Here is a 15,101-nt window from a genome sequence, read left to right as displayed (position 1 = left end):
CTGCACAGGTTGTTTCTGGAAGTAAGAGATGGAAGGATAGCCCCGACACTTTCGCAGACACTGCCTTTCAGCCGCAGCCTCGACAGGCCCAGTCCGGTCGGGCCGCCTCCTGCGTCATTAGCGCGGCGCCGGCGCAGCGGAAGGCCCCGGGACCTGTCTTGTGAGCGGCGCGTCTTGAGGAGGCCAGGCGAGTGCCTGCATGTCACCCGCGCGGGTCGGGGGTGGCTCGGAAACCCCAGCGGACGGCTGCGAGGGGCGCGTGGAGTTCTGGGGTCACGGAGCCCGGCGGCCGGAGGGGCGACCCGGAGCACCTGCTGGGCACAGCGCAGGCGGGCAGCCGGCAGGGCTGCCCGGCGCGGGTGTCCCGGCGATGTGTGGCGCTGAGGCGGCGGCGGGAGCAGTGGCGGCGGCGGCGGCCTCGGCTTCGGGTCGGTGCCGGCGGCGGAGGCGGAGGCGCAGGCTCCTGTTCAGGACCTGGCGAGCCCGGGCCTAAGCCGCGGCCCCGCGAAGCCCTTGCACAGCGCCTCGGGCCGAGGCCTTCCTCGCCTCACCCTGCCCCGGGAGCCCGCTTCCCCGGCCGGGGATGAGGCCGGGAGGCGACCGCGCGGGGCCCAGCACAAAGGCTTGTCTCCAGGGGCCGCCGCCTCCGCCACTGCCGCCGCCGGCCTAGAGCCGCCCGCCGAAGCCGAACCGGCGCCGGGCCCCTCATCCCCGCCGGTCCCCACTAGCGGCTGCTGCCCGACTCCCCGAGGCCCAGGGTCGCGAGCTCCCAGCCCTCTGCTCCCTCCGCTGCTAGGGGACCCGGCAGCTGCGCAGTCTCCACCGCTCTTGGCTGCGGGGGCCCTGCGAACCATGTCGGAAGAGAACGACATGGAGAAAGCCATCAAGGTAAACGGGGGCTGCCACCTCCTCCCTCTCTTCTTCACTATGGCTTTCTCGACTCCAGCCTCAGAAGGTGGAGAGAGTTCGGAGTGAGAGGTTTCTTGGAGCACGTTTGACAGCCCTGGGGCAAAGTGTGTGTGTGTGTGTCTGTGTGTGTGTGCGCGCGCACCCGTGTAGGGCGGGTTGCCCGACTCCTTCCAGTTTCCCTGGTTAATGAGATTGCACTCGGCTAGAATGAAGTTGAGTGGCGCGGAGGGCCTGGATTTCCATCCCTCCCAGATGGCTCCAGCATTTGCTTCCAAGTGGTCTGCTGCAACAACATCTGGAGAGCTGCCTTTTACCCACCCCTCTCGATGCTGTTGACAGAAGTCGGCCTCTTGGAAATCTGCAGTTTCAGAAGAAAGTGGTTTGCCTTACTACAGAACCTGCCCTTTGGGGGAATAGTTTGTTCTTTTCTGTGCTTTCTCCTCCCCTTATTTTTTCTTCCCTAGGGAGCACTGAAATTGTTTAGGAAGAGCTATCAGTGTGTCTTAGGTCATAGTGCTCTGTTATCCAAGAGAAAAGCACAAACTGTAAAAGTGTTCTAAAATGACCCAAATAAAATGATAAAGTTTTCTGAACCTACTTTTTAATTTTTATTCCTTCACTTTTAACAGGCAAACTTTCCACACTAAAGGCCGGTCATCTGTCTTGTCAACTGTAGCAGGAAATTAGTTATGTAAACTGAACACTGAAGCTTAACGTTTGATGTATTACTTATTTTACAATGTTAAGCCAGCCCAGTGTATTGAGGAATTTCATTTTCCTTGAGGGAAAAGCATCTCTTCCTAGATTTGGGATTTTTTTTTCCCTCTTCAAGATACTTTATACAGTTACTGTTACCAACAACTCTTTTTTTTTTTTTTTTGGTACTGAAGATTGAACCCAGGGACACCTAACCAATGAGCCATATACCCAGCCCTTTTTTATATTTTATTTAAGAGACAAGGTCTGCTAAGTTGCTTCTGGCTTTGTTATGTTGCTGAAGCTGGTTTTGAATTCACCATCCTCCTGCCTGAGCTGCTAGGTTTACAGGCGTTTGCCTCTGTGTCCAGCTCCATCAACTGTTGTTGATGGACTTTTATCTTATTTATTTATATGTGGTGCTGAGAATCAAACCCAGTGCCTCACACATGTGAGGCAAGCACTTTACCACTGAGCCACAACCCCAGCCTTGAGATGTTTTTATAGAATTCATCTATCATTCCAAAGAAACTTTATCTTTTAAAGGAGGTATCAATTAGAAACGCATACATTAAGGAAGATCAAATTTTAAAAAATAAATGTGTACGAAAAGACTGCTCTGAGCTGGCGCTGTGGCGCATGCCTGTAATCCCAGTGGCTCTGGAGGCTGAGGCAGAAGGATCTCAAGTTTAAGGCCAGCCTCAGCAAAAGCAAGGCATTAAGCAACTCAATGAGACTCCATCTCTAAATAAAAAACCAGGGCTCAGGATGTGGCTCAAGTGTAGCATGCTCACCTGGCATGCGTGAGGCACTGGGTTGGATCCTCAGCACCACATAAAAATAAAGATATTGTGTCCACCTAAAATTAAAAAATAAACATTAAGGGCTGGGGATGTGGCTCAGCGGTAGCGCGCTCGCCTGGCATGCGTGCGGCCCGGGTTCGATCCTCAGCACCACATACCAACAAAGATGTTGTGTCCGCCGATAACTAAAAAATAAATAAATAAATAAAATATTTTAAAAAAATAAACATTAAAAAACAAAAAGGACCTGGGGATGTGGCTCAATGGCCAAGTGTCCCTGAGTTCAATCTCTGGTACCCCCAAAGAAAAAAAGCCTGCAGACTCGTTTTTTTTTTTCTTTTGGTTCGGATTTTATAGTTATTGCCTGAAGTTATATATTTGGGTTGTGCACCACAACATATATGTGGATTTTTACATTCAACAAGTATTTGCTTTTGTGTCAGGTGCAGGCACAAGTAGTATGAGCCAGATTCTTAGCTGTCCCTGCTCTCCTGGAGCTTATGTTTTAGATGGTGTATTTAGGTAATAAACATTGCCAGGTATTTATAATTAAGAAATATAGAAAGGGTGAGTAGTACTATTTTGACTGGTCAGGAAAGGTGTTTCTGAGAAGGTAGTACTTGTTCATACTCTGAAGGAAATGAGAGAGCAAGCCACCATTGTCTCAAGGAAGACTATTACAAGCAGTAGGAATAGCAAGTACAAAGGTCCTGAAGTAGAAGCAGCCAGTGTGATGTAGGAAGAGCAAGGTACTGGGATTCAGTGGGTCATTGTAGGTGATTTTAGAGGAAAAGTAACAGGAAGCAGAGCATTTAGGGCCTTGCAGGCCATTAGGAGGGGAGCTTTGGGAGAGTTTTGAGCAGAAAAGGGTCATAGTTTTAGTGGACAGTTATATAATTGGAGTGGCAATGTTAATGGTTGTTAATAGTTTCTCAGGTTAGAATCAGGAGTTAAAATCCCAGTCTTGCCACTTATTAGCTATATATCCTTATGTCAGTCACTTCACTTCTCTGTCCCTTAGTTTCTTGTCTATAGAAAGGAGATAAAAGCACTCCCCAGCTCACAGAAATATTTAGAGGATTAAATGGGCAGATATACCTAAATGAGCTTATAGAAATAATTAAGAGGGAGAGCTTGATGAATATTAGCTCATAGAAATTGAAGTGTAGTTGTAGTTTTCTTGTTGACTATTGCCCCGTTTATCAATCTTCCTATTAATCTGGACTTGTCAAACCAACACAATTTTGTTTGACAACCAGTGGTGACTAAGATGTACTCCTTGGGAAGCAAGCAAACAGAACATCAAATCAGAGCCTTTGGGTCTGTTTCCATGTTTTGAATTTATTATGTGGTGCTGAGGATCGAACCCAGAGCCTCACACATGCCAGGCAAGCGCATTACTGCTTGAGCCACATTCCCAGCCCTCATTTGTTTATTTTTATGTGGTGCTGAGAATTGAACCCAGTGCCTCACACATGCTAGGAAGCACTCTACCCCTGCCATAATCCCAGACCCATTATCCTATTACTCTTAAAATGTTAGACCAATACCAAGTTCTTACATCTGAGGGCTCTGTTATCCCACCTCTGTTATTATTCCCATAGCTGTATGACTTCACTCTTCTAAGACATTTAGCTATACCTCAGAATGAGAATCTTTGGATTACAGATTCTTACATATTACCTACTGTTGTATATAGGAATTGCTAATATGTGATGAACTTAGTGAAAATTCATTTCCTTGGTTTAAAAAATATTTTGAAAAGCTATATAATTTGCATATTGTAAAATTCCAATGACAGTGTATTCATTCCTTCTTAAAAAATTTAGAGAGTTCTTGAGCCATATCAGAATTCAGTTTAGAACATTTCCACCTCACTTATAGGAAGTTCCTTCTGCCTGTTGGTAGTCAGTCCTTGCTCCTCTTTCTCATCCCAGACAATCACTAGTGTGCTTTGGAGGCTGAGACAGGAGAATGGTGAATTCAAAGCCAGCCTCAGCAACTTAGTGAGGCCCTAAGCAACTCAGAGAGACCCTGTCTCTAAATAAAATACAAAATAGGACTGGGGATGTGTCTCAGTGACCGAGTGCCCCCGAGTTCAATCCCTCGTACCCCCCCAAAAAATAAATAAAATTCATATTACTGTAGTTTGCTGTCTTTAGAAATTCTAAATTAATAAAACTTTACAATATGTAATCCTTATTGGCTTCTTAGCTGAACACTTTTGAGGTTTGTCTCTGTTAGCACAAATTTTAGTATTTCATTCCTTCCTCTTGTTGAGTAGCAGCCTTTTTACTAGTCCTTTTTAAAATTGTTTTTCTTAGTTGTAGATGGACACAGTATCTTTATTTTATTTATTTTTATGTGGTGCTGGGGATCGAACCCAGTTCCTCATGCATACAAGGCAAGTGCTCTACCACTGAGCTACAACCCCACCCCTGTTAGTCTTTTTTATCCATTCCCAGTTCATGGACATTTAGAGTGCTTCAGTTTTTAGCTGTTAGTAATGAAATGATAAAACTGTACACATTTTTATGTGATCGTGTGTTTTAATTTCTTTTGGTTTGTCACCTTGGTATAGAATTCCTGGCTAGCATGGTAGTTTATGTTTAATTTTTTTTAATATTTATTTTTTAGTTTTAGGTGGACACAATATCTTTATTTTATTTTTATGTGGTGCTGAGAATCAAACCCAGTGCCTCATGCATGCTAGGCGAGCGTGCTACCACTAGAGCCACATCCCCAGCCCTAATTTTTGAAAAATATATTTTTTAGTTGTAGATGGAGACAGTACTTTTATTTGTTTGTTTATTTTTATGTGGTGCTTAGGACTGAACTCAGTGCCTCACACATTCGAGGTAACACTCTGCCACTGAGCCACAACCCCAGCCTTTACGTTTAATTTTTAAAGAAATTGTCAAACTGTTTTCCAGAATGGTTGTATCATTATTATACGTTTACACCAGGACTGTTTGAGTGTTCTGGTTCTTTGATCATTGTAACAAATATTTAGCCTTATAAATTTTCTATTTTAACTGTTTTGGTGAGTATGTGGTAGTTTCTCATTTTGGTTTTAATTTAGATTTCTGAAATGACTGATAATGTTGGGTATCTTTTCATGTGCTCATTTGCCATTTGTGTATCTCTTCTGGTGAAAAGTCTATTCAAATCTCGTGTGCATTTTAAAACCAGGTTGTCTTATTCAGTTGTAAGAGTTCTTTATATACTTTGAGTATACTCGGAGCATATAGTAGAGTATACTCTAATATGGTTGACTATGTTTTAAAAATTTTTTGTTGTTGTCGGTGGATCTTTTTATTTATTTATATGTGGTGCTAAGGATCGAACCCAGGGCCTTACACATGCCAGGCAAGCACTCTACCACTGAGCCACGACTCCAACCTGGTTGAATATCTTTTTATATACCACTTTGTCATTTTTGAGTTTTTTTCTTGTGAACTGTATTCAGATCTTTTTGCCTATTTTTAACTTGGGATGTTTGTCTTATTGAGATTTTGAAGTTCCTTATAAACTGAATAAAAGTCATTTTTCAGATATATGATTGGCAGATATTTTCTACCAGTCTACATATATCTTTTCACTTTTTTGATGTACTTGTTTGAGGTGCTGGGGACTGAACCCAGGACTTTGTGCATGATAATTAAGCACTTTGCCACTAAACTACATTGCCAAACTCTCTCTTGTCATTTTTAATGTTATATTTCAAGAGCAAGTTAATTTTGATGAAGTCCAATTTAGCAGATTTTTTTCTCTTATGGATTGTGTTTATCCAGACATGTAAGATTTCTTACTCAAGAAATCCTTGCCTAATCCAGGGTTACTAGATTTTTCTCCTGTATGTCCTTTCTTCCCTTTTCTCTGCCCCTTCCTCCTCCTTTCTTTTTTCCTTTCCTTTTCATGCTAGAGATCAAACCCAGGGCCTCATGCACACCAGACTAGCACTCTGCCATTGAGCAATATGCCTGGCAGCGTCACTCTTTTTTTGTGTGTGTGTGTGTGTGTGTGTGTGTGTACTGAGGATTGAATTCAGGGGCACTAGGCCACTGAGCCACATCTCTAGCCCTATTTTGTATTTTATTTAGGCAGGGTCTTACTGAGTTGCTTAGCACCTTGCTTTTAATGATGCTGGCTTTGAACTTGCAATCCTCTTGCATCAGCCTCCCAAGCTGCTGGGATTACAGGTGTGCGTCACTATGCCCAGCTGGCCCCTCATTTTTTATTTTTTTATTTTCTTAGTTGTAGATGGACACAATACCTTTATTTATTTGTTTATTTTTATGTGGTGCTGGGGATCAAACCCAGTGCCTCACGCATGCTAGGCAAGCACTCTAGCACTGAGTCACAACCCTAGCCCTAGCCCCCTCACATGGATATCCAGTTGTTCCAGGAGCAGTTGTTGTTCTTCATCTTTTTTTTTTTTTTTTTTTTTTTTTAGAGGGGAGAGAGAGAGAGAGAGAGAGAGAGAGAGAGAGAGAGAGAATTTTTAATATTTATTTTTTAGTTCTCGGCGGACACAACATCTTTGTTGGTATGTGGTGCTGAGGATCGAACCCGGGCCGCACGCATGCCAGGCCAGCGCGCTACCGCTTGAGCCACATCCCCAGCCCATTGTTCTTCATCTTTTTAAAATTTATTTTTATTTGTTCTACTTAGTTGTTTTTCACAGCAGCATGCACTTCAATTCATCGTACACAAATGGAGTGCAACATTTCAATTCTCTGGTTGTACTCGGTGTTGAGATGCACCATTTGTGCCATCATACATGGTAATGATGTCCATCTGATTCCACCATCTTTCCTACCCTCATAACCCCTCCCTACCCTCCCCTTTGCCCAGTCCACAGTTCTTCCATTCTTCCCATGCCCCAGCATCATAGATCAGCATTCACTAATCAGAAAACATTCAGCCTTTAGTTTTTGGGGATTGGCTTACTTTGCTTAGCATAATATTCTCCAACTTCATCCATTTACCTGCAGATGCCATAATTTTATTCTCTTTTAATGCTGAGTAATATTCCATTGTGTATATATGCCACAGTTTCTTTATCTGTTCTTCTATTGATAGGCATCTAAGTTGGTTCCACAGATTAGCTATTGTGAACTTAGCTGCTATAAACATTGGTGTGGCTATGTCACTATAGGGCCTTGCACTATAGTATACTGATTTTAAGTCCTTTAGGTTTAGACCAAGGAGTGGATAGTTGGGTCAAATGGTGGTTCCACTCCTGAGGAATCAGGAGCAGTTCTTCTAAAGACTCTCTTTTGCCCATTGAATACTTTGCCATCTTCGCTGACAATCAGTTGGTCATACGTATGTATTATGCATTCTCAGATCTATAATGTTGATCAATATGATCTACTTCTGCCAGTACTATACTGATTTGATTACTGAAATGTAGTAAGCTTTCAAATTAAGTAATATGAAAACCAGCTTGTTGTTTTTTTCAAAATTGTGTTGGCTATTTGAGTTCTTTCTAATTCCAAAAAAGTTTTGAATCAACTTGTCAATTTCTATAGAAATGTCTCCTGGGATTTTGATGTTTGGGGACAACTGCCATCTATCCATGAACATGGTATAGCTCTCTATTTCTTTTTCTTTTTCTGAGGTGGAGGGTAAGTATCAGGAGTTGAACTCAGGGACATTCAACCACTGAGCCACATCCCCAGCCCTATTTTGTGTTTTTATTTAGAGATAGGATCTCACTGAATTGCATAGTGCCTTGCTTTTGCTGAAGCTGGCTTTAAACTTGAGATCCTCCTGCCTCAGCTTCGTGAGCTGCTGGAGTTACAGGCATGTGGCATCATGCCTGGCTATAGCTCTGTATTTCTTTAAAACTTCTTCAGTTTCACTTAGCAGTGGTTTTTAGTTTTCAGAATTTTTTTTGCATATTTATATATTTTTTGCGTATTTATATGTAGCTTGTTATATTTAGTAATGCCTAGATTAAACTGAAATGTATCTTCCCTGTGGTATGCTGATGTCTCTGCTTAGTTTTCATTTCTATTTTTTTAAAGTTTATTTTTGTAGTTATAGATGGACAACATGCCTTTATTTTATTTGTTAATTTTTATGTGGTGCTTAGGATTGAACCCAGTGCCTTACACATGCTAGGCAAGTGCTCTGCCACTGAGCTACATCCCCAGCCCTCTGCTCAAATTTTTTTTTAATATGTACTTTTTAGTTGTAGTTGGACACAATACCTTTATTTTATTTACTTATTTTTTATGTGGTACTGAGGATCGAACCCGGGGACTCGCACGTGCTAGGCAAGCTCTCTGCCGCTGAGCCACAACCCAGCCCTCAAATTTTTAAATTCTTAATTTCATTTGTTTTGTTAGCCAGACTTTTGGTGGGTTCTATTTATGGGTGTTTACCTTGGTTGTCAGCCTGTGATTTTGACAGTGGTCTTGAAATACTTTGAACTTCTAAGGTTTTTAGTCTCTTGATCAACTTGTGTGTTGTCTTAGAGAAATGCTCCAAGATTATAACTGATGCCAGGAATGGTGGTACATTCCTGTAACCCCAGGTTCTTAGGAGGCTGAGGCAGGAGTGTAGCAAGTTTGAACCGGCCTGGGCAACTTTGTGTGACTGTCTCAAAATGAAGAGGTAGAGTGACTCCCTAGCATGGGTGAGACCCTGGGTTCAGTCTCCAGTATCAGGGGGAAAAAAACCAAAACAGATTATTACAACCAGTTCTGAGTTCTCCTTGGGCTTTCAATTTTCCCTGGCCTCCTCAAGTTTCAGCTAGTCCATGTGTAGTTTCCCAGTCAGTCAAGGTTTCTGGAGAGCTTGTCTTGGACTTTCTGTAGCTCTACGTCAATGTTTTCTCATTTAATCTCTGGATGTTCTGCATACCTAACAAGGATCTTTGTCTTGGGCTAGCAAAACTATCCATTCCCACCAACATTCACCACTTTTAGTTGGTAGCACCATGAATTTTCTTCCTGCTCCAAACTGAGTCTACCCCCTAGGGCCGCAAAACCACTAATTTTCATAGCCAGCTCCATGCTGAGAAACTAGCATCATCACCAACTGATTGTGCTTTAGGCAGTGAGAATCAAAGGGTAGGAGATTCTAGAAACCAGGCTGGAAGGGGGTTATTACGTGGACCCCTAGAGGAGTTTTAAGAATATGTCCTACTCAGTTTGTTTGGTTTATGTTGTCCAGAAGTCATTGTTTTTGACAGCTTTGTCTTAATTTTAAATATATTCTTTGTGGCAAGGAATTGCCTACCTCTTCATGCTGTGAGCACAAGAATTTCCTTTTTTTCCTACCTGTTGAACTTCAGAGAATGCCTAAGGTCCACATCAGATAGAGACAAAAGTGGGAGTAGGATATCAATGCCTAGCCTCCATCCCAAGCCTGTTGTATTAGAATCTCTTGTGAAGGACCTTGGCTTTGGATAGTTTAAAAACAAAACAAAACAACATCAACAACAACAAAAAAAACCCTCAGGTGATTGTGATGGGCAATTACTGTTGAGAACCAAGGTCTAGAACATGGTCTGGAAAAGCAAGCTTTTTCTGTAAAGGGTTGCCTGGGAAGTGTTTTAGGCCTCATGGCCATAGAGTCTCTTTATCACAATTCTTTTTTTTTAATATTTATTTTTTACTTTTTTAAGTGGACACAATATCTTTACACTTATGTGCTGAGGATCCAATTCAGTGCCTCAACCATGCTAGGTGAGCACTCTACCACTGAGCCACGGCCACAGCCCTTTATCACAGTCTTTAGCTCAGTAGTTGCAGTGTGAAAACAGCCACAGACTATACTGAAGTAGATGTGGCTGTGTGCTAGTAACTTCTTTATAAAATCAGGCAGGGCTGAATTTTCCCAAGAGTCTTAATTTGCTCACCCTTGGCCTAGGAGCACTCTCCAAAGTTATTTCAGGTGTTTATATTCATGTTAATTTAAGGTAATGAAAGTATTTCTTAGTAAAACTGAGCCAATATGTTTGTTGTTGATGTCTTTAAAGAATTAGTCCTTGGGCTGGGGTTGTGGCTCAGTGGTAGAGCGCTCGCCTAGCGCGTGTGGGACCCTGGGTTTGATCCTCAGCAGCAGATTAAAAAAACAAATAAAATGAAGGTATTGTGTCCAACTACAACTAAAAAATAAATATTAAAAAAAGAATTAGTCCTTAATTTCCTTTAGTAAGGTGGGTTTTATTTTATTGTGTTATTTTGGTTCTGAAGATTGAACACGAGACACTCTACCAACTGATATATATCCCCAACCTTTTTTTTTTTTTAATTTTGAGACAGGGTCTTGCTAAGTTGCTGAGGCCGGCCTCAAACTTAACATCCTCCTATCTCAGCCTCCTGAGTCACTGAGATTACAGACTTGTGCCACTGAGCTTGGCCAATAAAGTGTTTTAACTGATCCATACTTTCCTGTCTTTGTTACTAAAATATGTGAGAAAATGTACCAACTACACACAGTTTAGTTGAGAGGTGTGAATGTGTTGACTTAATGAAATTTTTGCATTGACTAGTGTTTGTGACACCATCAACAAAGATGCATGAATTAGACCTGGGGCAGATAGGAGGTGTAAGAAAAATAGGATTCAAAATCAGGAATATAAAGAGGTCTGGCAGTGCTTGTTTTACTGCTATGAAATCAAGTGTCAAAACTCGGTCAGAGTCTCCAAGTTGAGCTTTCCTGGCTGTCAGGTAGAATGCACAATGGTGAGTATTGTGGGGAATTGGTCCAACAACTTATTTTCAGTTCTGCGACTTGAACAACTATTTAAGGATATAGGTCTCTATAGTATAATAATACCTGACAGTCTTTCTGAAATCATAGAAAATGCACTTGAGTAATTGCTTCATTTTTCTTTTGTAGTGCTGGGGACTAAATCTAGGTTCTTGGATATGCTAGACAAACACTGTACCACTTACTTACCTATAGCCCCATTTTGAAAGAACCTTTCCTCCCAATTCAAAAAAGCAATGATTGTCTACTTGAATAAAACTTGTAGAGAGCTGGATGATTTGTTTATTCCAAAATCTGTGCCTTACTGGAAAGCAATGACTGTGAACCATTTAAAGTAAAATGTGTAATTATAACCTATATTTTCTCTTAGAAGATGAGATGTTGAATCTTAGTTCTGTTGTCCCACCTCTGCTTAGTTATTCAGCTTTTTAATCGGGGAATCATTCTCTGCCCTCTCTTTTTAATTTTAATAGGAGACCTCCATTTTGGAAGAATACAATATCAATTGGACTCAGAAGCTGGGAGCTGGAATCAGTGGTCCAGTTAGGTAAGAGATCCATGTGAGAATTGTGGCAACTTTGTTCTGAGCAGGACCATTTGAAATATGTTCTGAATTAGAAGTATCAGATATGCCAGATTTGAGAAATGACCTTAAGTTAACAAGTAGAGGATTTTTGTTTGTTTGTTTTTGGTTTTTGGTGCTGAGATTGAACCAGATCTTCAGGCATGCTAAGCACATGCTTTATCACTGAACTCATTCCTAGCTTCTATTTGAGGTTTTTTTCTTTTTTCAGGGTCAATAATTGAACCCAGGTCCTTGGGCATGCTAGGTGAGCATTCTGCCACTGAGCTAAATCCCCAACTCCTTGAGGTTAGGTCTTTCTCTCATGCATCTAAAAATGTAGTCAAGTGTCCAAGTCACATGCTGTGTAATTCAGAATCATTTGGGATGAGGAGATTGTGGAGCCACTATGAGAGTCATTTGTACCCTGGAGAGGCCACTATTTCTTCATTGGCTCATTGTGGCAAGTTGATGTCATGCATTCAGGAGCTGTGACCTGGGCATCTGGAAGAAGAGTGAGACGCCTCTGGAATTAATTTTCACTGTAACATAGATGATCACTGATTGTTTTTTTTCTCTCTCTCCAAATCTAGGGTCTGTGTAAAGAAATCTACCCAAGAACGGTTTGCACTGAAAATCCTTCTTGATCGTCCAAAAGCTAGAAATGAGGTATGGTCCTGTATTGCCTTGACTTGCCTTGAAGTGCCTAAGAATTGTTCTTTTACAATTAAGGCAGCTTCCTGGAGAGAATACAGAGATACATGAAGCATTTTATGTCCTATTCCTGTTATCATTATAAAGTTATTCTAGATCTGTCCACATGGAAACTGTTAGTAGAGTCTTTTTTTTTTTCCTAATCACTCTAACATATTCGGTTTACTTCAGTTTTTGCTTATTGAAAATTGCACTTGAAGGATGGAGATAAAATAGGCTGAGGAAGAACAAGTTGAATGTTGTATGTAAAAGTGATGCTGCAGGAGGACTTGAGGATGTTCCTAGTTTTTTAAAATATACATTGATTTAAAATTATCTGGATGCAGTGATAATATGCTATTAATGCGTGCAGTGAGGGATTTACTTGTGTGCTTAGAGAGATGGAGTGTTTTCTGGAATGAGTTATTTGCCCAATTTTTTTTTTCATTTGCTAATAGGATTGTAGAAAGTAAGTCTGTTAGTGAGATTTTATTTATGGAAAGAGCATTAAGGAGATAATCTGTGAAAACAACATCATTCCCAGTGAAAAGCCTTTTTACTAAAATAGGCTTATCCCTTGCACCCAGTATGGTCAGTTTTGGGTGGGAAGTTTGGAGAGCAAATGTTGGCACCACTTTGTACAGAAACATTTCCTCTGTTCTCTTTAAGGTACGCCTGCATATGATGTGTGCCATACACCCAAATATAGTTCAGATTATTGAAGTGTTTGCTAACAGTGTACAGTTTCCTCATGAGTCCTGTCCCAGGTAAGACTACATAGGATCATCATCACATATCCATTTGTAGGCCAAGGTGTAGCAGAGTCTTCCTTTCTTTTATGCATTCTTTCCCCTCCCTCTGTCCTTTTCTCCTCTACTCCCTTTGAATTTTGGGAAAATATTAAACATTTGCAGGAGCAGACAGAATTATAAGTGATTATCACTCAGCCTCAACAATTAGCATCTCAGAGGCAGTCTTGTTGCAACTACTATCCACTCTCAAAATATCCCTGATTATTTCAGTTACTTTCTTTTTTAAAGAAAGCACTTAATGTGGAATTTCTATAGATTCTATTTCTAATCAGTGAAAGGGCCCTAAATGTTATTCTAGGTGAAGTCTTAGACACTGATATAGCAAAAAGCCCTGTTGCTTAGTAGAACTTTTCCTTGAAGGAGAAGTAAAAATGATTCTTTTAGTTGCCAAGTATTTGGCTAACATATTCGATGACATTCTGAGTCTCTTCTTGGAAATTCTTTGGGGAGACCTAGATGTAAATCCATCATCACAGCAATGTGAAAGGCACCCAGGAGAGGCATCAGTGAAACATTCTGAACTTTATATAGGAGGGGAGCTGTTTTGGAGGCTGTGTGAAGTGAAGGCCAGGGCTTGAAAAGGAGGGTAGGAATTTTACAGATGGAGAATGAAGATGGAATTTTAAAAACAAATGGAAAATCAAATGATTATTTTTCACAACTGTGCTCTGTTGGTGAAAGCATTTGGCTGGAAGCTGGAAGCATTTATATAAAAGGATGGTAACCAAAATTCATGGGATTTTTTGTTTGTTTGGTTTTTGGTTTTTGGTTCTTTTTTTTTTTCCTTTAAACATAAGAATTTTTGCTCTTATTTAGTAGTTGTATTACCTTGGACTTAGGAAGTGGTTATACACTTTTATTTTTTTATTTTTTTATTTTTTTTTTTAACTTAACAAAATCAAATGCTTTCAAACAGGGCTCGACTCTTAATTGTAATGGAGATGATGGAAGGGGGAGAGCTATTTCACAGAATCAGCCAGCACCGGCACTTTACAGAGAAGCAAGCCAGCCAAGTAACAAAGCAGGCAAGTTAACCCCGGGTACCAATCAAACTGCCAACAAAGTTGGTTAACAAGCACAATTCATTAGGGGAAATAAAAGAAAGCTTAAAGAAAAGCTCTATTTGACTTCACATTGCCTGCTTTGTTATGTAATCAGAAAGAATATCTTAACAGGAGAAATGTGACTCCTTTTACTCTATGTGGGGAGGACTGTATTCTCAATTGTTGTCAATGTTTTCCTGAGGCCTTTTGTATGATTTAAGTAAACTCTGAAAGGAAGATAATTTACCTCCTTTATCTCTTTTAATATCTTTAGATATCTAGCTTCCAAACACTATTATTAGACTTTTGAGTTCAAATGTTGTTGATACCACCTGAAGATTGTATGGTATAAAATCTGTTGTAAGATAACGGTACAGAAGACTCTTCCTGCACATGAGTCAGCTTCCTCACATTTCTGCAGATTTTTCTAAGATCTTTGGGGCTAGGGTTGTGGCTCAGTGCTTGCCTAGCATGCATGAGGCATGGGTTCGATTCTCAGCACCACATAAAAACAAAATAATGTGTTCATCTAAAACTAAAGATACATAAATAAATAATTTTTTTTAAAAGAGCTTTGTAATTCTGGGTCATTCCTAGTTATTTTCTTTATCCTGACATCACATTTTATTGCTATAGAAATGAATTATGTTACAAACAATAGTAGGACTCTAATTGGTACTAATCTCTTCTAGAGGTGAAAAGCTAAAAGCTCAAGGTCTACCTTCAGACTAGGCAAGCAGGGCAAAGAAAAGCAGGAAGCACAGCCTAATTAGGCTTTAATGAAAAGCACTTCCAAATTTTCTGGGGGCATTTTGCAGGCATTTTTGGACACTTTCTTTCTGATTGATTA

At 40.9% G+C, this 15,101-nt stretch overlaps 1 protein-coding gene across 5 annotated transcripts in view; it reads left to right on the top strand.

Moving 5' to 3' along the window:
• Window positions 1–201: 201 nt before the first annotated feature.
• The window catches only part of MAPKAPK5 (MAPK activated protein kinase 5), a 35,455-nt gene continuing 20,555 nt past the window's right edge, over window positions 202–15,101 (top strand). For 2 of the 5 annotated variants that reach the window (XM_081283411.1, XM_081283410.1), the window contains exons 1-5: window positions 202–888; window positions 11,615–11,688; window positions 12,297–12,372; window positions 13,066–13,163; window positions 14,125–14,233. In XM_081283411.1, coding sequence (XP_081139537.1) covers window positions 853–888; window positions 11,615–11,688; window positions 12,297–12,372; window positions 13,066–13,163; window positions 14,125–14,233 — 393 coding nt within the window. In that variant the 5' untranslated portion in view covers window positions 202–852. The remainder of the gene's footprint in view (window positions 889–11,614; window positions 11,689–12,296; window positions 12,373–13,065; window positions 13,164–14,124; window positions 14,234–15,101) is intronic. The other 3 variants (XM_081283413.1, XM_081283412.1, XM_081283414.1) reach the window with 2 other exon arrangements.

The sequence above is a fragment of the Spermophilus citellus genome (assembly GCF_964194105.1).
Source record: "Spermophilus citellus genome assembly, chromosome: 3".
Taxonomy (NCBI): Eukaryota; Metazoa; Chordata; class Mammalia; order Rodentia; family Sciuridae; genus Spermophilus; species Spermophilus citellus.
The sequence above is the reverse complement of the archived record's forward strand: the minus strand, read 5'-3'. Positions and strand labels throughout refer to the sequence as shown.